At 60.8% G+C, this 20854-nt stretch overlaps 1 protein-coding gene across 4 annotated transcripts in view; it reads left to right on the plus strand.

The window, feature by feature from the left end:
* Positions 1–13490, plus strand: part of Pacs2 (phosphofurin acidic cluster sorting protein 2) — a 74635-nt gene extending 61145 nt beyond the window's left edge. For 3 of the 4 annotated variants that reach the window (XM_048361890.1, XM_048361892.1, XM_048361893.1), the window contains exons 13-24: positions 179–311; positions 1301–1405; positions 1626–1732; positions 2159–2313; positions 3782–3892; positions 4137–4245; positions 8544–8586; positions 9528–9570; positions 9893–10034; positions 10971–11197; positions 11557–11670; positions 12661–13490. In XM_048361890.1, coding sequence (XP_048217847.1) covers positions 179–311; positions 1301–1405; positions 1626–1732; positions 2159–2313; positions 3782–3892; positions 4137–4245; positions 8544–8586; positions 9528–9570; positions 9893–10034; positions 10971–11197; positions 11557–11670; positions 12661–12779 — 1408 coding nt within the window. In that variant the 3' untranslated portion in view covers positions 12780–13490. Of the gene's footprint in view, positions 1–178; positions 312–1300; positions 1406–1625; positions 1733–2158; positions 2314–3781; positions 3893–4136; positions 4246–8543; positions 8587–9527; positions 9571–9892; positions 10035–10970; positions 11198–11556; positions 11671–12660 lie in introns of those variants that run through there. The other variant, XM_048361894.1, reaches the window with a different exon arrangement.
* The last annotated feature ends 7364 nt before the right edge of the window (positions 13491–20854 follow it).

A 20854-nucleotide genomic window follows, 5' to 3' on the forward strand; every position in this document is an offset into this window, starting at 1 on the left:
CTGCCCTAGTCATGAAAAAGTAGAGGTGAACACTGAGTCCCATGTAGCGCCCGGCGTCTTAATCCTCACGGGGTTGGGGGCTCTGGTGGCTTGAGGCCCTACTTCTACAGGTAACACTGATTATCCTCCCTGCCCTCTACCTCCACCGCTCCATTCAACCTACCTTGGTTCCAAGCAGGTCTGAAGTAAAGCCAGCTGGCCGCCGGGGGCGAAGCACATCCCTGAAGGAGCGGCAACCGGCTCGGCCGCAGAACGAGCGGGCAAACAGTCTGGACAATGAGCGCTGCCCAGATACACGGAGCCCGCTGCAGGTGTGGAGCCCGCTGCAGGGGTGGGGGCAGCGCAGGGAGGGTGCGTGGAGCCCGCTGCAGGGGTGGAGCCCGCTGCAGGGGTGGGGGCAGCACAGGGAGGGTGCGTGGAGCCCGCTGCAGGGGTGGAGCCCGCTGCAGGGGTGGGGGCAGCGCAGGGAGGGTGCGTGGAGCCCGCTGCAGGGGTGGGGGCAGTGCAGGGAGGGTGCGTGGAGCCCGCTGCAGGGGTGGAGCCCGCTGCAGGGGTGGGGGCAGCACAGGGAGGGTGCGTGGAGCCCGCTGCAGGGGTGGAGCCCGCTGCAGGGGTGGGGGCAGCGCAGGGAGGGTGCGTGGAGCCCGCTGCAGGGGTGGGGGAGGCGCAGGGAGGGTGTGTGGAGCCCGCTGCAGGGGTGGGGGCAGCGCAGGGAGGGTGTGTGGAGCCCGCTGCAGGGGTGGAGCCCGCTGCAGGGGTGGGGGCAGCGCAGGGAGGGTGTGTGGAGCCCGCTGCAGGCGTGAAGCCCGCTGCAGGGGTGGGGGCAGCGCAGGGAGGGTGAGTGGAGCCCGCTGCAGGGGTGGGGCAGCGCAGGGAGGGTACGTGGAGCCCGCTGCAGGGGTGGGGGAGGCGCAGGGAGGGTACGTGGAGCCCGCTGCAGGGGTGGGGGCAGCGCAGGGAGAAGGGTGCAGAGCAGACTGAAGTAAGTCTTGAGACACAGGGTACTTGGCAAGCATGGAGGGCCTGCTGGGCCCAGGTGCCCCCTGTAGACAAGAACACGCATCCTGGGTCCCCTTGCCCAGAAGCCTTCAGCCCCAGGGCACATGTTAGCCATTGGTTGTTTGTCGTTGGTCCAGGACAGCCCAATAAGTGGCTACTTCAGCCTGGGGCAGCCTCGGGTGGGAAATTGTCCATCTGCACTCAAGCCTCGTAGCTCTAGGGGCAGGAAGTACTGAGGTGGCAGGGCAGGGAGGTGTTGGGTGCTGAGTCTCCTGGATGGGGAATGCCTCGGTGTCCCCAGATCCCCAGGAAGACTGTGTACGACCAGCTGAACCATGTCCTCATCTCTGACGACCAACTTCCGGAGAACATCATCCTGGTCAACACATCTGACTGGCAGGGGCAGGTAAGAGGGCAGCTCTGTGGCCCACCCTCTGGGTGGGGCATGAGGGTCCGTGGTGGGGCTGAGCAAGGCCCTTCTTCAGAGACACCCCTGGAGTGGGCTGGTCGCAGTCGGGTTTGTTGGGACATAGGTGGATTTCTCTGGAGCCTGTGGACCCTGATCTGGGGGCGAGAGGGGGCTGGCCGGGCACCGTGCTGAGGTCACTGTCTGCCTGTCCCTCCAGTTCCTCTCAGACGTTCTGCAGAGGCACACGCTCCCTGTGGTGTGCACATGCTCTCCCGCAGATGTCCAGGCGGCCTTTAGCACCATCGTCTCGCGGATCCAGAGATAGTGAGTCTGCAGCCTCTTCCTCAGATTCTCGCCCGTTTGTGGAGGCTCTGAGTCCAGGGCTGTTCCATCCTGAAGGCCGTGGATGGCTCGACATACCAGGCCCCAGGCCTCCTGCACCAGGTTCTGCCAGATTCCCCGTGGGTGTCCTGGCACTCAGGAAGCAGGACAAGGGGAGAAGCAGTCCCTAGTGGCCACCTGGCCATCTGCAGAGGTCACACCTCCTGTCCCCCAGCCCTGACCTATCCGGGGGACCCCCACTGAAGCTTGGGGCTTATGTGGGAAAAACATGTGGGTTTGGTAACTCCATAGGATAGGAACAGTACATCTGAGGGCACACCTCCCCTGGGGCTCAGCGGGGTGGTCCTGGGGCTGGGGACAGCTCCCCTGAGGTCTGTCCCTCTTCACCCCGCCCACCTGGGGTTGCAGCTGCAACTGCAATTCCCAGCCCCCCACCCCGGTGAAGATTGCCGTGGCAGGAGCCCAGCATTACCTCAGTGCCATCCTGCGGCTCTTCGTGGAGCAGCTGTCCCACAAGACGCCCGACTGGCTCGGCTACATGCGCTTCCTCGTCATCCCCCTGGGTGAGGGCCTTCGCGTGGGCACGGCCACCTGGAGGAGAGGGCGGGGCTGCCAGCACAGCACAGCCACGTCATTTTTACGTTTCTTGTGGGATGGGTTTTGTGCGTTAACTACTTAACCGTGGAGTGATGTCAGCTGGTGAGTAGGAGTGGTCCCGGCACTGGGGAGGCAGAGGCCGGATGATCGCAAGTGCAAGGGCAGCCTAGGCTGCACAGTCCCTAAAAAATAGACAAATAAAAAGAAAACACGAGTCAGGGCGTTGGTGGCTCATCCTTGTAATCCTAGCTACTCAGGAGGCTGAGATCTGGGGATCTGGGTTCAAAGCCAGCCCGGGCAGGAAAGTCCGTGAGACTCATCTCATTACAATACACTACTCAGAAAAAGCCAGAAGTGGCATGGTGGTTCAAGTGGTAGAGCACTATCCTTGAGCACCAAGAGGCTCAGGACAGTGCCTAGGCCCTGAGTTCAAACTGCAAGAGTAGCAAAAAAAAAAAAAAAAAAAAAGATCTAAAAGTGGTTTGGGTAAGAAGACAAAGCTGTTACCCCTAAAGCACCTGCTCCGGGCACTGAGCCATCACGTTCCATGCCAGTATTGATTCCTGTGGTCAGAAATGCAAAAGACAGACCCTTTAGGGTGCCTGAGTCCTGTGTAGCTCCAGTCATATTTTTGGTTTACATACACCAAAAGTTTATCTTACAATGAAACATCTGGCCAATCTTGATTTTTTTTTTTGGGGGGGGGGCGGCAAACAAAGCCTAAAGGATTGACTGCTTGGGACTTCCCAAGTGAGGTGAGCTGCTTTAGTGGGGCCATGCAGTCCACCCCGGAGGTGCTCAGGACAGTGAGGACCATGCAGTCCACCCCGGAGGTGCTCAGGACAATGAGGACCATGCAGTCCTGGAGGTGCTCAGGGCAGTGAGGACCATGCAGTCCTGGAGGTGCTCAGGGCAGTGAGGACCATGCAGTCCACCCCGGAGGTGCTCAGGACAGTGAGGACCATGCAGTCCTGGAGGTGCTCAGGGCAGTGAGGACCATGCAGTCCACCCCGGAGGTGCTCAGGACAGTGAGGACCATGCAGTCCACCCCGGAGGTGCTCAGGGCAGTGAGGACCATGCAGTCCTGGAGGTGCTCAGGACAGTGAGGACCATGCAGTCCACCCCGGAGGTGCTCAGGGCAGTGAGGACCATGCAGTCCACCCCGGAGGTGCTCAGGGCAGTGAGGACCATGCAGTCCACCCGGAGGTGCTCAGGGCAGTGAGGACCATGCAGTCCACCCCGGAGGTGCTCAGGACAGTGAGGACCATGCAGTCCACCCCGGAGGTGCTCAGGACAGTGAGGACCATGCAGTCCACCCCGGAGGTGCTCAGGGCAGTGAGGACCATGCAGTCCTGGAGGTGCTCAGGGCAGTGGAATTGTCTGGGGTCTGGTGGTCCAATTCTGTGTGGTGACTGCTCTGCTCTTGGCTCACAGGTTCCCACCCTGTGGCTAGGTATCTGGGGTCTGTGGACTACCGCTACAACAACTTCTTTCAGGACCTGGCCTGGAGAGACCTGTTTAACAAGCTGGAAGCCCAGAGCTCTGGTGAGATGGATGTGGTGCCAGTGCTGGGGAGCAAGGCTGCCTCACACCACAGTTCACAGGCCCCCAGGAGCCATGGCATCACTGCCCAGTACAGTGTGCTGTTGGGAAGGGTGGGCACTTGGTCCAGAACAGGCCCTTCCCCGTCTCCCCTTCCACGGTGGGCTGGTACCCGGGCGCAGGATGGTGGTCAGGAGGCCGTGCTCAGGACACAGCCTAGAGCTCACCAGGCCGCCTCCTCGTGCAGTGCAGGACACGCCGGACATCGTGTCACGCATCACCCAGTACATCGCAGGTGCCAACTGCGCCCACCAGCTGCCCATTGCTGAGGCCATGCTGACCTACAAGCAGAAGAGGTAACCAGGTGGGCCCTGGCCAGGGGCAGGGGCACCCGGCCCACACCTCACGCCACCTCCCACTGCCACCCCTCCGCGGCCTCTCCCCAGTCTGGGTGCAGACAGGCCGGGGGGCTTCACCGTGGGGGGCCTGGGAGGAGGTTTTCAAAGTCTGGCAGGCCTCGCCCCCAGGTCCCATCAGAATAGCAGATTGGGCTTTTGGAGCCCCCCCCTTTTTTTTTTTTTTTTTTTTGGCCAGTCCTGGGCCTTGGACTCAGGGCCTGAGCACTGTCAGTCCCTGGCTTCTTCCCGCTCAAGGCTAGCACTCTGCCACTTGAGCCACAGCACCGCTTCTGGCCGTTTTCTGTATATGTGGTGCTGGGGAATCGAACCTAGGGCCTCGTGTATCCGAGGCAGGCACTCTTGCCACTAGGCTATATCCCCAGCCCTGGAGCCCCCTTTTTTTGTACACACTGAAGTTTTCCTGACGCAATTAGTGGCAGCTTGTTTAGCCCTCAAGCCTCTCACTAGGGCCCGTGGCCTTGGCCACGGCACTCGGAAGCCACAGGTGGAGGCCCTGCCTGACCAGAGGCTATCAGCCTGGGCCTGGATTCGTCCTCCCAAGGAGCTGGGCAGCCCTGGGCGAGAGCCTGTGCATTGGCACAAGCAGGGGCTAGCCTGTGGCCTTAGGGAACTGTGCATTCCCCTCTTGGCTCAGGTCTGTGGGCCATGCAGCTTCCTTGGGGTAACTGGGGTAGGTGTGGCTCCCCATGTAGGAGAGGCTGCAGAGGTGCAAACCCTGCAGCCAGTGAAGAGAGTCCAGCACCTCTCCCTAACGTCTACACCACAAATAGCACTTTCCCCAGATCAAGAAACAGCCTGCAGGTCCGTGAGGCACTGGGGTTAGCAAAGATAGCCAGAGCCTTGCACTCCAGGGACTTTCAGGATTGTCCCCACACAGGGTCCTCAGGGGTCCTCAGCCCGTCTTCAGCTGCTGCTCCAGAGGAGCGAGGCCCCTGGAGCCAGCAGCGTAGGGCTCCCCGCAGTGTCTGCAGGGCTGGTGGCTGCTCCTGAGAGCATCCTAACACGTCTGTTTTCTCTTTCGGTGGCTTTCCAAAAAGGAAAAAACACTTTCACTTTGACTTTACCCTGAGGTACAGCTCTCTGGCCTGCACCCCCGTCTGTCCTCAGGCTGGTCTTCAGGGCTTGTTTAGCAGAGTTACCCCCGAGTCCCCCTCCTCTGGTGCCAGGAGAGGGGGAAGGTGGCCCCCTTTCCTCAGCCCTGCTGCACAGTGAGCTAGGAGAGCTTTGGATAGGCCCTGCTGCCCTGTGAGCCGGGGGTGGGGGGAGCACAGCCTGCTCAGAGTAGGGAGCGGGTCGGGTGGGAGCCGCAGAGCCTCCGTGACTCTGGGCCAGAGCAGCACTGCCTCTCATTAAACTGGAGGCCGCGTGGGGTTGCCCTGAGGCCCACATCAGCGCAACCTCCTACGCCCAGTGCAGGACTTGGCTTCTCACACTGAGCACTGGTCACCCTGGCCACCTGCACACAGCCCCAGGAGGGAGGGCGCAGTGCCCGTCGTGCTGTGGGGATGTGCAGGGCAACACCAAGGGACTGGCGCAGCTCGACCTGCCCCTTGGCCAGCTCAGTACTGCAGAGGCACAGGGAGGCGGCCAGGCCCCTAGGTCCCCCAAACATAAGGTTCTTCTAGCCCCAGAGAGGGCTTCCTCTCTTGAAACTTGGACTAGCCAGACTGAGATGTTTCCGGAACCCTCCGAGCTGTTATTTTCCCTTGGTGTGTGGGTTCTGCCCTCTGTCTTCCTCCTCTGTCTTGGTATCCACTCCTTAAGAAGCACCCGAGCTCCCAGGAGGCCTCCTGGCTGGAGCTGCGGGCCACTGGGACACAGTGGCCCAGCCCCTGTCTGCTAAACAAGCCCCAAATCGGAGAAAGACCAGCCCCGCCGTCGTGCCTCCCTCTGCAGCATGCTCCCCCACAGGTGTACTTCGGTCAGCAAAATAAGACTCGAGGGCCCTTCTGGGTCCTTGTGCCTTCTGCCCTGCCTGCAGTACAGCGGCGGCGCTGGCCCCAGGTGGGCCACCTAGCATCTGCAGGGTGCCAGGGAGGCCCCAGAGCCCTGCCTGGCTCTTGTCTAGCCCGGTGCTGCGGGAGCTCTGCAGGGAGATGACCAGCTCTCCGGTGGCTTCCGCCGGCCCCATCGCGCCTGTGGGCATGGGTGTGGCTCTTACTCTGCTGACCACCCAGTTCCTGAAGAAGTGCTTGTGTGCTGTGGGCTCTGGCTGCCCTCTGTGTCAGGCGGCAAGCTGGTGTTGCACCGTCATGCCTGTGCTAATGTTGTCTGCATGGCCCAGGGTACAGCTTGGCTTTGATTCTGGCAGCTTATCTGTGTTGTGGCGTCTTGGCCACACGTGGGCTTATCAACCATGCTGTGCCTCTCAGCACCTCAGAACCGAGCGTGGACAATCGAGCGCTCTGCCGAGGTTCTGGGGCCCTGTGGAGGCGAGTGGCCTTGGGGGTTAGAGCCTCCTCAAGCACGGGGCCAGCGGCCCCACCCAGGCACCACCCACCTTCGCTCTGCGACTCCCTTGGCTCAGAAGACCTGGGTGTTGCTGAGATTTCCAAACACCTGACCAAGGAACCCGGGTGGAAACTCATGTGGACACTCACCTCGGCCTCTCATATCCAGTGGCTGTGCACAGAGCCAGTGACACAGAAGGCCAAGAGGACTCTGGATGCCAGAGCCAGGACAGGCCCAAGCCCAAGAGCTGGGTTCTTTGAAAGGGATTGGGGCGGGTCTTAGGAAGGAAAGGAAGGCTGGGAATCTAGTCATCTTCATGGGGGGAGGGAAACCCTGCAGGTGTTCCTCCCAAGGTACCTCGCAGGTCTTTGGGGTGATGGAGGACCCTGCTGTAGGTGAGCATCCAGACAGGGAGGCCCCTCCTGCTATGACCAGCCTCCATTGTCCGTGCACTGGGAACGCCTGCTGCTTGGCCCCAGCAAGGGCTTCTGGACATACCTGTGTGGGGAGCTCTAGATATCAGCCCCTACTACCCTCCCCCTGGGCCTGAGGGGGCAGACGCTGGTCCTGGAAGCGAGAGCCCAGGGCCAGTGACAGACTGGCTGCATGTTCCTCAGTCCTGCTCCTCGCAAAGGCCTAGAAGATCAGGGGCTGGGCAGTACCTGTCACAGGGCTGTCCCTAAGGGTGCTGCCCCTGTCTGGGCAGCGCCCTGGAACCCGGGAGAAGCTCTGCCCCCGCCCGCCCCCAGCGTGCTGCCACTCCTTGCCGCTGGGGGCATTCCCTCCATCTGTGAGAGCTGCTCGCGCATCAGATTCCAGCCTGAGGAAATAAAAGCAAAGAAAGTACCCCGAAATGACACTGCTTTACTGACTTCTGGGTGAGGAGACGCCTCGACTCCACTGGGACAAGATGGGCAGGGATGGAGCGTGGAGACGGCTCAGCCCACAGCCCGGACCAGCCCCGCTCCGCGTGCCTTCCAGATGCCGTTCTCAGAAGGACATGCCCGCTGGCTGCTACTGCAGTCATGAGCTGCCCACTGCACTCGCGCTCCGAGGGTGTCCCAGGCGGCCCCTGCAGATGAGGCAGCCAGGAGAAGGAAGACACATGGGATTTTCATCTCCTTGGCATCTTAGCCGTGGAGGGCTGTGGCGTGAACTTCCAGGAGAGGCTGTGGTTCTGCCCAATGTGGTGCAGAGCCAGCGCCACACAATATGGCCTTCAGCCCCTGAGCTTATCAGCTTGTTGAGACACAGTCTCAAAGCCGGCACAGCCCGTTAGAAGCCAGCGTGTGTCCTCCCGTGTCGCAGCTCAGTGCGCAGCCTCACGTGGTGACACTGGCGTTGCCCAGCGGGTCAGGAGGACACTCTGCTCTAGCTTTGGGCTGGGGAAGCCCAGGCTCTTCCCCAGAAGGTCTGGGACATGCAGGGCTTGTGCACCTTTGGGCAGAGTGGGGAGCTAGTGGTGAGGCTGGCAGCAGGCAGATGGGAATACGACCGACCTGGCACCTGTGTGTTGCCCCCCCCCCCCCCGTCCCCCCCTCACATCCTGTGCTCCAGCCTTCCCTCCCCAGCTGCCAGACCATTTTCATCTCTTCATCTCTGTGCCTTCCCACCACGGGCACAGAGATCCCTCCAGATCCCTTCCCCTTCCCACATGCTGGCCTGTCAGAAGCGAGCCAAGTGCCGGCCCCTCCAGGGTGAGCTGGGGTTGGAGATGGGCAGACCAGGACAGCACACAAGCTGGGCTCTGCCTAGGGGATTATCACTGTTTTTCTTATTCTCAGCCCTGATGAAGAGTCGTCCCAGAGATTCATTCCCTTTGTTGGGGTGAGTATTGCCAGCTTCACCCGCGGAACACAGGCCTGCCAAGATGCCTTTCTCAAGAGTGCTTTCACGCTAGCTCAAGTTTCCAGAGCCTTCCTCACCATGTTGGCCAGCTGAGGACTGCCTAGGTCCTTCCTGGGGGCATGGGGGTTAGAGGGGTCTGTTGGCTCCCCCAGTGGATGTGGGAGAGCCAAGGCCCAGGGATACTGCTGGCCTAGTATCGAGACAAGAAGACAGAATGGCTCCCCATGTCAGTGCTCAGGCTGCACTGCAGTCGTCTATCCCCAGGTTTCCATTTCTCACTCTCCCTGGGACTGGGGACGCCCTCCTGGCAGTCTTATTTCCCAGCACTGTTTGTATACAGCAGAGACCTGTGTGCATTGTGGCCACTGGGCCCACAGTGCTGGCTGCCCTCCCGGGAGGAACAGGATATGAAGAGCACCCCAGGCCAGGGGCCATTCAAGAGTCACAAGAGTGGCCTGTTGGCATTTGACTTGTCACTGCGCAGTCAAGGCCCTGAGTTGAGCGTTATAATTCATTCTAACTTAACACAGCATCTTGTGCCACGTTGGACAGCACAAACCTAAGGCAGTGTTCCCATGAGATCGCGGGTCCCGAGCAGCTCCTACCTCTGCAGGAGCCTCCCTCCTGCAAGCATCCTGGTCTTGCTGGTTGCCTGGCCCAGGGTGTGCTGCTACCGGGAGCTGGGCTCTCCCCCCTGGGTGGAAGTGGCTCAGACCTGGCACTGCCATAAGCTGGTAGGTCATGGTCACAGGGGCCAGGTAGTACTGCTGACCCTGGAGCCCACCACCCAGAGCTCCTTGATGGGAGCCAAGAAGGCAGCCCAGAAGGATCAGATGATTATACATATGTGTGTGCATGTGCACACGCATAGCCACAGGTGCTCAGGGCTGCCTCCAACCAGCCTGTCTGTCGCTTTCCAGGTTGTGAAGGTTGGAATTGTGGAACCGTCCTCAGCCACATCAGGTAACCGGTCCCTTCTGAGGCCTGTGTGAGTAGCCCTCGGTACACAGTGCCAGTGCCCTGGTGATGTGCAGATTCCAGAGAGTCTCCTGGTCTGGGGACCAGCTCAGCCCTGCTGCTTCGGTCAGCGTGCCGTCAGTGCCCCACGAAGCCTCGGGCTGAGGAGCAGTCCTCGCGCAGGCCATTCTGCCACCCCACCTGCCCCTCCTCCCCCTACCTGGGGGTGGGGGTGGGGCGGCAGTTCATCCATGACCTAGTCCGGAGGCCCTTTCGTGAGGTGAGAGCAGCACGTAAGCTCACCGCTGCCCGTGACTCCTCCTCAAAGGTGACTCGGATGACGCGGCCCCTTCAGGCTCCAGCGTGCTCTCTTCCACTCCACCATCCACATCCACTTCTCCCGCTGCCAAGGAGGCCTCGCCCACCCCTCCTTCTTCCCCTTCAGTGAGTGGAGGCTTGTCCTCCCCCAGGTAAGAAGCATGACTCTTGTCTTATTCTGGGAGGTCTGTTCTCCATGTGCTCAGCTTGTCAGAGCCCCATGGGTGGGCACAGACCAGGGGCCCCTGTGGAGGACAGACACTGAGGGCCCTGTAGGGAACTGAGGGGTGGTCCTGCTGCTACGGAGTTGGGTAGGCCTGGGGTCTCCGTGAGGACCCCCGAGGACAGGAACTACCACATGAATGAACATGGAATCTCACTGAACCTGAAAAGAGGAGCCAAAGCCAGGTGCTGGGGCTCAGTTCCGTAATCCCAGCTACTTGGGAGATACAAATTAAGGGAATGCAGTGTGAGGTCAGCCTGGTCATCAAAGTCTGTATGAGTCCATCTCAGCCAGTGGCTAGTACCTCCCAACTGGGGGGGTACCAGTGCCCAGGCACGGTGACACACACCTGTCTGCCCAGCGACACAGAGGAACGTGGATGGAAGAATCAGAGCCTAGGCCAGCCCAGGCATAAAACAAGACCCTACTTTGAACACAAATGCAGAAAGGGCTGGAAGGGTGGCTCAAGTGTAGGGTGTCTGTCTAGCATGTGTGAGGCCCTGAGTTCAATCCTCAGCACCAAAGGCTACAAAGGAGGGGTGATTTGGAGACAGGCTCTGCAGCCAAGGCCCCGTCAGGCCACCTGGGTCTCAGGACCTACGCACACAGCAAAATCACATGGGTAGTGTGCGTCCTTTGTGCCAGGCCTCGGGGTCTCGGCCAGCAGCTCACACTTCCTGGGTATGCCTGGCCCTGGAAAGCAGCCAGCGGGCAGGCACAGGCACTGCCCCTGTGCCGGGGCTGCGATACAGAGGAGCTGGTGCAAAGGGCACCGCACGTGGCTTGCCCAGGTTGGGGGAGCAGCTGCCACCCACGTGACATTCCGTCATACACGGGTGCAAGCTCTCCCCTCTGCCTTCCACAGCCAGGGCGTCGGCGCTGAGCTCATGGGGCTGCAGGTGGACTACTGGACAGCAGCACAGCCCACAGACAGGAAGAGAGACACCGAGAAGAAGGACCTGCCCACCACCAAAAACACGCTCAAGTGCACTTTCCGGTCCCTCCAGGTCAGCAGGCTGCCCAGCAGTGGTGAGGCTGCGGCCACCCCCACCATGTCCATGACTGTGGTCACGAAGGAGAAGAACAAGAAGGGTGAGGTGGGGGGAGTGCTGAGCTGGGCTGGAGGTGGGAGGGGGGCAGCTGGGTCACGGCTGGGGTCGGGAGTGCCGCCAGCAGCACGTTCCCCATAAACTTGCCTGTGACTGGCCTCAGAACGGGGCTGCTCAGATGTGCTCAGAGAGCAGCAGCCCCGAAGCCTTGAGGGGGCCCCAAGTGGAGGGCCTCTGGGCAGACAGCAAGGTGCTGTCTGTGGCCACAGCAAGAAGCTGGCGACCCAGGTGAGCCCCACAGGGTCCCCCAGCTGCTGCCTTCCCGTCCTGCTTACCGTGGGGCGCCAGCTAGCCTGGCCCTGGAGGAGCAGCGGGACCATAGCAGGGCCCTTTTCCTCCCAGTGATGTTTTTGCCTAAGAAAACGAAGGACAGGGACTTGGAGTCCAAAAGCCAGTGCATCGAGGGCATCAGCCGCCTGATCTGCACAGCCAAGCACCAGCAGAACATGCTGCGGGGTGAGCACGGTGGCGGGGGAGGAGGGGCCTGGCCCGTGACCCAGAGCCTCATTTGGTCCAATCTGAACAAGGGGTGGAATGGATCGAGATGGCTCTTCAAGTCACGAAGAGCCATCAGTTCTGTTTTGTTGTAAAGGGCATGTTACATAATTCATGCTCAGAACACATTTTGATAAGGTACTTGCATGCTTCTAGCAGCTTTTCAGAGTCGAGTAACTTTTTCAGTCCTGAGTTTACTTATTCTATTTATTTTTTTGGCTGGTACTAGGGTTTGGAATTAGGGCCTTGTGCTTGCCTGGCCTGCTTACCCAGCTGGTGTTCTGTCACTTGAGTCACACTGCAGTCTCCTTTGAGCTTTTAAGATTGATATGTATATTTCAAAATGTCCCGTGAAGGGTGTGCAGAGCACAGAGCTCATGGTTGTAGTTTTGTAAGTTTAGTCCCCTGAGTGCAGGATCTGGTCATCCTGGTCTTCCCATGGTGATTTCCAAGTAAAGGTGGTTTTTTTGGTTGTGGTTATTTTGGTGCTGGTCCTAGGGCTTGAACTCAGGGCGCTGTCCCTGAGCTCTTTTGCTCAAGGTTAGTGCTCTATCACTTGAGCCACAGGCTCCATTTCGGTTTTTTTTTGGTTTGTTTGTTTGGGTTTTTGGTAGTTAATTGGAGATGAGTCTCACAGATGTTCCTGCCCAGGCAGGCTTTGAGCCAAGATTCTCAGGTCTTGGCCTCCTGAGTAGCCAGGTTGATAGGCGTGAGCCGTCAGCATCGGGCATCTCTATAGTGAAGACATTTTAAATGTCTCACACCTGAGTAGGAGATCGTGTGGACGAGCAGCACCTGGCTGGTGGGAAGGCCAGGCCTACACATCCCTGTGGGCAGCCCCGCGAGCCTGGGAGGGCAGGCCGAAGGAAAGCCTGTGGGTGGGGCTTCCTTCCCGGTGGGTCCTCCGGGAAGCAGCAGGCGGGCCGGTGGTCAGGCTGCCCTCTCCAACAGTCCTCATCGATGGCGTGGAATGCAGTGACGTCAAGTTCTTCCAGCTGGCTGCCCAGTGGTCCTCCCACGTGAAGCACTTCCCCATCTGCATCTTCGGACACTCCAAGACCACCTTCTAGCCCCACCCGTGGAGGGGCCAGCGCAGGACAGTGGAGGAGAATGTCCTGCCCTTGTGGCCATTGCTGGGGGGGGCAGCTCCATTTCTGTTAACACTTGTTTACTACAGAGACAGATTCTTAAAACACAAAGAAACAGTCTTAAGTATGAATGTGCTCAGAGCCTGGAAGCTGAGGGACAGGTAGCTCTTGGATGGGTGCCCAGTAACTGCTCTGCTTATTAACCAGAAGGTCTGGACGGGTGGGGAGGCTGGGGGGCTGAGGGAAGGGCATCTGGTCTCAGGAGCCCCCAGAGCCTGCAAGCAAGAAGGCTCTTGCCCTTGAGTCCTGCCCTTCCTGGAAGCCAGGCTCTGCTTCCCCGGGGAGCCCCTTGGTGGGCACAGGCCCCAGCGCTTGGTGGCCAGAGACTGAAGGTGACGGGCACGCTCTGCCCCTGGTGCGGGATGACAGCCCACTCCCGCCCGAGCTCCACCCAGCCTTAGGGTGAGGCGTTCTACTAGATCTTTCTAACGCTCTCAAATACATGTTACCACAGACGTAGCTGCCAAACACGTTGCTCTCAAGAAGTCCCCTCGAGGCTGGGCAGAGACAGCAGCACCCACTCCCCACCTCGTTCTCTGCTCCGGTTCCCAACGCACCACTAGGCTTCTGTTTATCTTGCGGTCCCAGAGTCATCTGCACAGCCCTGTGTGGCCCCTGCCAAGGTCCCCACGTCTGGACTGGAGAATGGGGGATGAAGCTGGGGTCTGACTGAGGTCCCATCTGCTGTGCCCGCCCACCCCCCTGCCCTGCCTGCTAGACACGAGCCTCCAGACCTGGCCACGTGGAGAACTGGGGCACAGAGAGCCAAATACATAGATGGTGCCTACAGCCCCAAGGTGGCCCAGGAGAGCTCGAGCAGGCTGGCCTGGGGCCGAGACCCCTCCAGGACAGGCTCCTGGGTTTCCTGCCGGGTGGGGGGGAGGGGGCCTGCTGACCTGCATCCAGGCCCAGAGAGAGCCCTGCCAGTCCTGCTCCCAGCCAGTCCCACGCCCAGAGTCTCCACCTGGCTTCCATCCCCTTGGTGGCAGTGGCCCTCCCAGGGACGCCCGTGTACCCCACAGGGTGGGGGGAGGGGGGAGCTCTGAGCCTAGGGTTCTAAGACCAAGAACTGCACAAGGCTCTGCTCAGACTGCCCAATGCAGGGCCAGCCAAGTCACGCAGGAGTCCCCACCGTCGGAGGTGAGAGGTGGCCTGCTTTTCTTACTGTGATCCACCTGCATTAATCCCTGCTCCCCTCCTACCAAGTGGATGAATAGGGCTTGTTTTTCCAGAGCAGGGATCCTGGGGCTAGTGCTGGAACCTTGGTTGGTTCTAGATCCCTGGGTACAGGCCTGAAGGGTGGCCTGGACAGAGTGTGAGGCAAAGGGCACCGCTGAACTACACCGAGGAGCTCTGCATCGATTGGGCCACTGTAAAATCTGGGCCTTTGTAAGAAGGGTCTGACATAGCACAGAATCCAGACAACAGGGAGCCGGCTCAGTTCCTGGCTCCCAGCAGCCCCGTTGTGGAGCCTTCCCTCCTGCCTATGGCTCTGGCTCCTCAGCTCCAGCCTTGGCACACGGAGGAGGGAATGGGCAGAACCTCTGCCCAGCCGTTGGCCCCAGGCTTTGCCTGCCCACCCTAGCGAGAGCCTCGTGCACCCACCCTCTCAGCATGCCCCGTGCAGGGGTTGTGCTGACAGACACCTGGGCTACCGTCACCCCTCTGTGCCTCAGTTTTCCATCCGTTTTTAAAGAGGGACGGTCACATTTCCCCTGCCTACCTCATGGAGCTGTTTTGAGGATTCATGATGAAGCACTTTGTCCCCTGAAAGGACAACTGGAAGCCAAAGCCATCCGATGGCCAGCACAGCTGAGGACAGTCGGGAGTGCGTGCAGGGCGCGTGTCTGGGGCCCCAGCCCCAGGGCGCCCCCGTCTTAGAGGCTGAGCCACCAGGCCGCCAGGCTCTGCTGTGGGTGGACCCCACCCGTGTCCTTGCCAGAGGGGGACCTGCCTTCCCCCGGCCAGAGCACCTCCCTTGCCCCACGGTTGTCCAGAGTGGAAGACCTGACCACCTCTCGCCTCCGTCCGCCAGTAGATTCCTCCAGAGAAGGTTGGCCAGGCCCGACCCTGCTGGCCCGGAGCCTCCACCGCCGCCCTCCGCGGGCCGACCCACCCGACGGCGGGGCAGCTGACTGTTTGGTTTCTAGGATGTGTGTGTGGCTAGTTTTTCGTTTTTTGTCGTTTTTGTTTTTTAATGGAAAGCAGGATTAATGTAAATAGCTTTTCCGGGAGCAGATGCTCCTCTGCCCCACGTGACCATGTGGACGATTTTAAGGTGCTGACGCGACACTAATAAACTGAGGGCACTCCGGCCTCCCTCTGCTGTCCTTCCTCGGGGGCCCTGGGGGAGGGCGGGGGCCTCGGGAAAGGGCGACCCTGCAGGGTGGGAACACGGTGGGGGCGGGGTCACAGGGGCCCCCATGCGGCGGGGGCGGGGTCACAGGGGCCCCCATGCGGCGGGTCGGGGTCACAGGGGCCCCTGCTGTGGCGGGGGCGGGGTCACAGGGGCCCCCATGCGGCGGGGGCGGGGTCACAGGGGCCCCCATGCGGCGGGTCGGGGTCACAGGGGCCCCTGCTGTGGCGGGGGGGCGGGGTCACAGGGGCCCCCATGCGGCGGGGGCGGGGTCACAGGGGGCCCCTGCTGTGGCGGGGGGCGGGGTCACCGGGGGCCCCTGCTGTGGCGGGGGGCGGGGTCACAGGGGCCCCTGCTGTGGCGGGGGCGGGGTCACAGGGGCCCCCATGCGGCGGGGGCGGGGTCACAGGGGGCCCCTGCTGTGGCGGGGGGCGGGGGTCACCGGGGGCCCCTGCTGTGGCGGGGGGCGGGGTCACAGGGGCCCCTGCTGTGGCGGGGGCGGGGTCACCGGGGGCCCCTGCTGTGGCGGGGGGCGGGGTCACAGGGGCCCCTTGCTGTGGCGGGGGGGCGGGGTCACAGGGGCCCCTGCTGTGGCGTGGGGGCGGGGTCACAGGGGCCCCCATGCGGCGGGGGCGGGGTCACAGGGGCCCCATGCGGCGGGGGCGGGGTCACAGGGGCCCCATGCGGCGGGGGCGGGGTCACCGGGGGCCCCTGCTGTGGTGGGGGGCGGGGTCACCGGGGGCCCCTGCTGTGGCGTGGGGGTGAGGTCACAGGGGGCTCCATGCGGCGGGGGGCGGGGTCACCGGGGGCCCCTGCTGTGGCGGGGGGCGGGGTCACCGGGGGCCCCTGCTGTGGCGTGGGGGCGGGGTCACCGGGGCCCCTGCTGTGGCGTGGGGGGCGGGGTCACCGGGGGCCCCTGCTGTGGCGGGGGGCGGGGTCACAGGGGGCCCCTGCTGTGGCGGGGGGCGGGGTCACAGGGGGCCCCTGCTGTGGCGGGGGCGGGGTCACAGGGGGCCCCTGCTGTGGCGGGGGCGGGGTCACCGGGGGCCCCTGCTGTGGCGGGGGCGGGGTCACCGGGGGCCCCTGCTGTGGCGGGGGCGGGGTCACAGGGGGCCCCTGCTGTGGCGGGGGCGGGGTCACAGGGGGCCCCTGCTGTGGCGGGGGCGGGGTCACAGGGGGCCCCTGCTGTGGCGGGGGCGGGGTCACCGGGGGCCCTGCTGTGGCGTGGGGGTGAGGTCACAGGGGGCCGCCCGCAGCCCCACCCCCCAGCCGGAGCCCTCAGCCCGCCCGGGCAGCGATGGACCGCAGACCGTCCCTCCCGCAGGAGAAGGAGAAGGGCGCCGGGCCGCCCCCCGCCCCGGTGGCTCCCTCTCCCTCGCCCGCCGGGTCCGGGGCCCTGCATCCGCAGGACGCGCAGAGCAGCCGGCCGGAGCTGCAGACGCAGGACTGGGTGAGCCGGAGGGCCGGCAGGGCGGGCGGGCGGGGAGGGGCTCGGAGAGGGGCCTCTGAGGACACGGGGGGCCGGGGGGCCGCCGCCCCGGGGCTCGCGGCAATGCTGCTGGTGCACCCGGGGCAGGCGCGGGAGGCCCCTCGACGCCGGCGGGGCTCGCGGCAATGCCGCTGGTCCACCCTCGACGCCGGCGGGGCTCGCGGCCCGCGCTGCTGGTGCACCCGGGGGCAGGCGCGGGAGGCCCCTCGACGCCGGCGGGGCTCGCGGCCCGCGCTGCTGGTCCGCCCGGGGCCCTGTAAGGAGCCCTTGAGCCCTGCGCGCCCGTGCGTGCGTGTGTCCGAGCGTTGGCGGAGGGCAAGGGTGTTAACGAGCGGCGTGTGTGGTGGGGAACGCCTTGCACTCTCAACACTAGGCAGGATTGTGAGGGCCAGGCCAGTTTGGGCTCCATTAAAAAAGAAAGCAAAGGGAGACGGCTGGGAGAGCGGCCCGCACAGCCGCCCGAGCCCTCCAGGCCCGCGGGGCCTCGGCCGTGACCCGCCCAGCGGGCCCTGGGGCCCCGAGAGGCCCTTCCGTGAGGAGCACGCCGAAGCATCCCGTTGCCAGCGGCTTTTCCCGGGAAGGGAGGCGCGTGCATGGCTTCCCTCCTGGGCAGGTGAGCACTCGATGTCTGAAAGGTCAGGGCCAGGAGGCCACTGGACTCACAGCAAGCCCTAGGTTAGGGGCAGGGAGCCATTTAGCTCTGCCACCCCCAGACCTCTTGGGGGTTGGTTCCTGTGTGAAGTTCCTGCCTCCTTCCCTCCACTGTTCTTTAGCCCCGTTGCTGTCTGTAGCTCTGAAGGTGCCCACACTGCCCGCCGCCTCTGCCTGTCCTACAGGTGGTCCCTCCGTCAGTACTCTTCCTCCAGCTCTTCTCACTGCCGATGGGAGGGGTCTCAGAAATCACCTCTTATGGAGCCCCTGGCTGGCTACCATGAGTTTTCACCCCTCCTCTCTCAGCCCCAGCCATCACCCCTGTTGTTCTTGCCATGGGCCCACATTGTCATACAGGGGCCGGACAAGTGCTCAGGAAGGCTTTGAGCCAGGGTCCAAGGAAACCCACCATAGCAGGGAGTCGCCAGGCCTCCAGGGGGCAGCAGGTGGAGATCCAGCCACAGCGCTGTGCTTCCAGTCTGGCCAGCTTGACTGCAGAAGGTTCTAAGAAAGTTGGCAGCCCAGACGAAATGGCATGAAGTTGGGTGCTAGCGGCTCATCCCTGTAATCCTAGCTAAGCTATTCAAGGAGGCCGAGATCTGAGGATCATGGTTCAAACCCAGCTTGGGCAAGACAGTCAGAAGACTCATCTCTATTAAACACACAGACAGACAGACACCCACCCACCCACACACACACACCACACACACACCACACACACGCACACACCACACACACACACATGCACGTACCTAGAAATGGAGCTGCAGTTCAAGTGGTAGAGCATTAACCTTGACCAAAAAAACTCAAGAGACAGTACCTAGGCCCTGAGTTCAAGCACTAGATTAGTACAAAAAATAAAAATAAAACAACAAAACTAGACAGGAAAAACCAGAGGACAGAAGCCTGCAGGTCAGGCAGGAAAGTCCATGAGACTTTCATCTTGGGAATGTGGCGTAGCGGTGGAGTGCTTGCCTAGCATGCATGAAGCCCTGGGTTCGATTCCTCAACACCACATACACAGAGAAAGCCGGAAGTGGCGTTTGGCTCAAGTAGTAGAGTGCTAGCCTGAGTGAAAAGAAGCCAGGGACAGTGCTCAGTCCCCCCTCCCCACCAAAAAGTATGTCTGGGTAGAGAAAGTGAAGTAGCACTAATACATACATATATATATATGTGTATATATATATATATATATATATATAAACCCACCTTAAAAATGTACCTAGGCCAATTAAGAAATACATGGGCATGAATGAAAGGAAGGTTAAGGTTGGCTATGGTCACCATTTGAAACTCACTGATTTCAATATGCTAAAAATAACTTGCTGGGATTCATCTTGGCCTTAAGGGGGGGAAGGGCGAGGAGAGCGCTCCCGAGATGCCGCCCTTCCCCCAGCCCTGGGGCAGTGTGGAAGTGAGCCACACCTATCTGCTTCTGGGTCCGGAACCAAAAGGGGTAGCTTTGAGACCATCCCCGACCTTGTGCCAGCGAGCACGTGTGCTCCCTTTTCGCGGGCTTTGCCCAGAGGGCGGTACTATGGGAAGTGATGTTAGCCCATGAGGGAGGGCCTTGGGAGCTGCTCTTGGATGGACAAGCTCGCCAGCCTATCGCCAGCTCCTGCTCAATCCTCGTCATCACTACTATATTACTGTGAGCCCCTCCCGAATAAACCGGATTGCTCTCCGAAGCGTCTCCGAGATCCGTGTGCGCCTGGCTTCCTTGGTGGGTAAGGAGGGAGGAAAAGGGGATCTCGTTCGGCCGCGTGCACCTTAGGCTAGCCCGTGTCCCTTCGCTCCACCTTGGCCGCCCGTGGGTCGGGCACCCAGGGGAGAGGGTGAAAAGGGGAGCACTGATAAGGGAGTAAGCTTAGCATCCCGCACCAGGGGAGGTAAATCTAGCCCGGCAATAACCAGGCAGAAAATTACATAGAATGGTTCTTGTTCTCTCTAATCACTTAAACTATGACATCTGTGTTTTCCACTACTTTATACAAGGAGTACTGAGCCTCCTTTTTTTTTTTTTTTTTTGCCAGTTCTGGGGCTTGAACTCAGGCCTGGGCACCGTCCCTGGCTTCTTTTTGCTCAAGGTTAGCACTCTACCATTTGAGCCACAGCACCACTTCCGGCTTTTTCTATATACGTGGTGCTGAGGAATCGAACCCAGGGCTTCATGTATGCAAGGCGAGCACATTACCACTAGGCCATATTCAAAGCCCTCCTGAGCCTCCTTTTTTTTGTTGTGGTGGTGGTGGAGCTTGAACCTTGGACTGTGTTGTGAACCCAGCTGGAGTTCTAAGTTCATTTGAGAGCAGGATGGAGATGCTTGCCAACGAGTGACTGTGGTGAGTTCATGTACAGGAGAAAGAACTGTGTCCTAAAAGAAGGGAGGAGGGTGGAATGCGTGACACACATAAGGCCAAAAACAGGGAAAAAAATGACATGATAGAAAACAAGTCAAATAGCACAAGACAGGGGGACAGATATAACTGCTGTAGGTCTTCTAATTTGGCAAATGAAATGGACTAAATGTTCCAGTTAAAAGAAAGGCATCGTTACAGTGGATTGAAAGCCAAACCCAACAATGTGTTTGTGAATGAGGAGGCATCACCTCCAGAATATTCCAACTAAGCGTGGTGACGGTGATCTGCAAACAGCTTCCTTCCTATCGGCTCACGTTGAATTTTTGTCAAACTCAGCAAACTTCCTTTGGATGTGGGATTTGGTTGGACAGATAACGCTTAGACACATATGTGTCTGTCTGACCTGTGGGGGGGGGGTTTGAGGCCAGGACCACCACCTCAACGTCATGCTTGCTAGGCAAGTGCTCTGCCACTTGAGACATGCCTCTAGTCCTTTATCTCCCCCTCTCCCCCAATCCTAGGGCCCGAATTCAGGGCTGGGCACTGTCCCAGTTGCGCCACAGTGCCAACTCTGGCTTTTCCTGAGTAGTTTATTGGAGATGAATCACACAGAGTCCAGGTGCTAGTGGTTCATGCCTATAATCCTAGCCACGCAGGAAGCTGAGATCTAAGGATGGTGGTTCAAAGCCAGCCGAGGCAGGAAGGTCTGAGAGACTCTTACTGCCAATTAACCACCAGGAAACCAGAAGTGGCACTGTGGCTCAAAGTGGTAGAGCACTAGTCTGGCACGAAAGAGCTCAGGGACAGTGCTCAGGCCCTGAATTCAAGCCTCATGACTGACAAAAAATAATAATTCCTGCTTATCATTCTCAGAGGTCCAGCGCCGGCTCCAGACAGCCTATGTTGAGTATGTCCCCCACCCGGCTCCCACAGGGAACGGTGCTGTAGCATGGTGATGCCACCTGTTAAAAGGAAGAGGCCTACACCTGATTCAGGTGAAGTGGGTAAAGAGTTGGAGCTGGGGCTGGGAATATGGCCTAGTGGCAAGAGTGCTTGCCTCGTACACATGAGGCCCTGGGTTCGATTCCTCAGCACCACCTATACAGAAAATGGCCAGAAGGGGCGCTGTGGCTCAAGTGGC

This window comes from Perognathus longimembris, chromosome 14 (assembly GCF_023159225.1).
Source record: "Perognathus longimembris pacificus isolate PPM17 chromosome 14, ASM2315922v1, whole genome shotgun sequence".
NCBI lineage: Eukaryota > Metazoa > Chordata > Mammalia > Rodentia > Heteromyidae > Perognathus > Perognathus longimembris.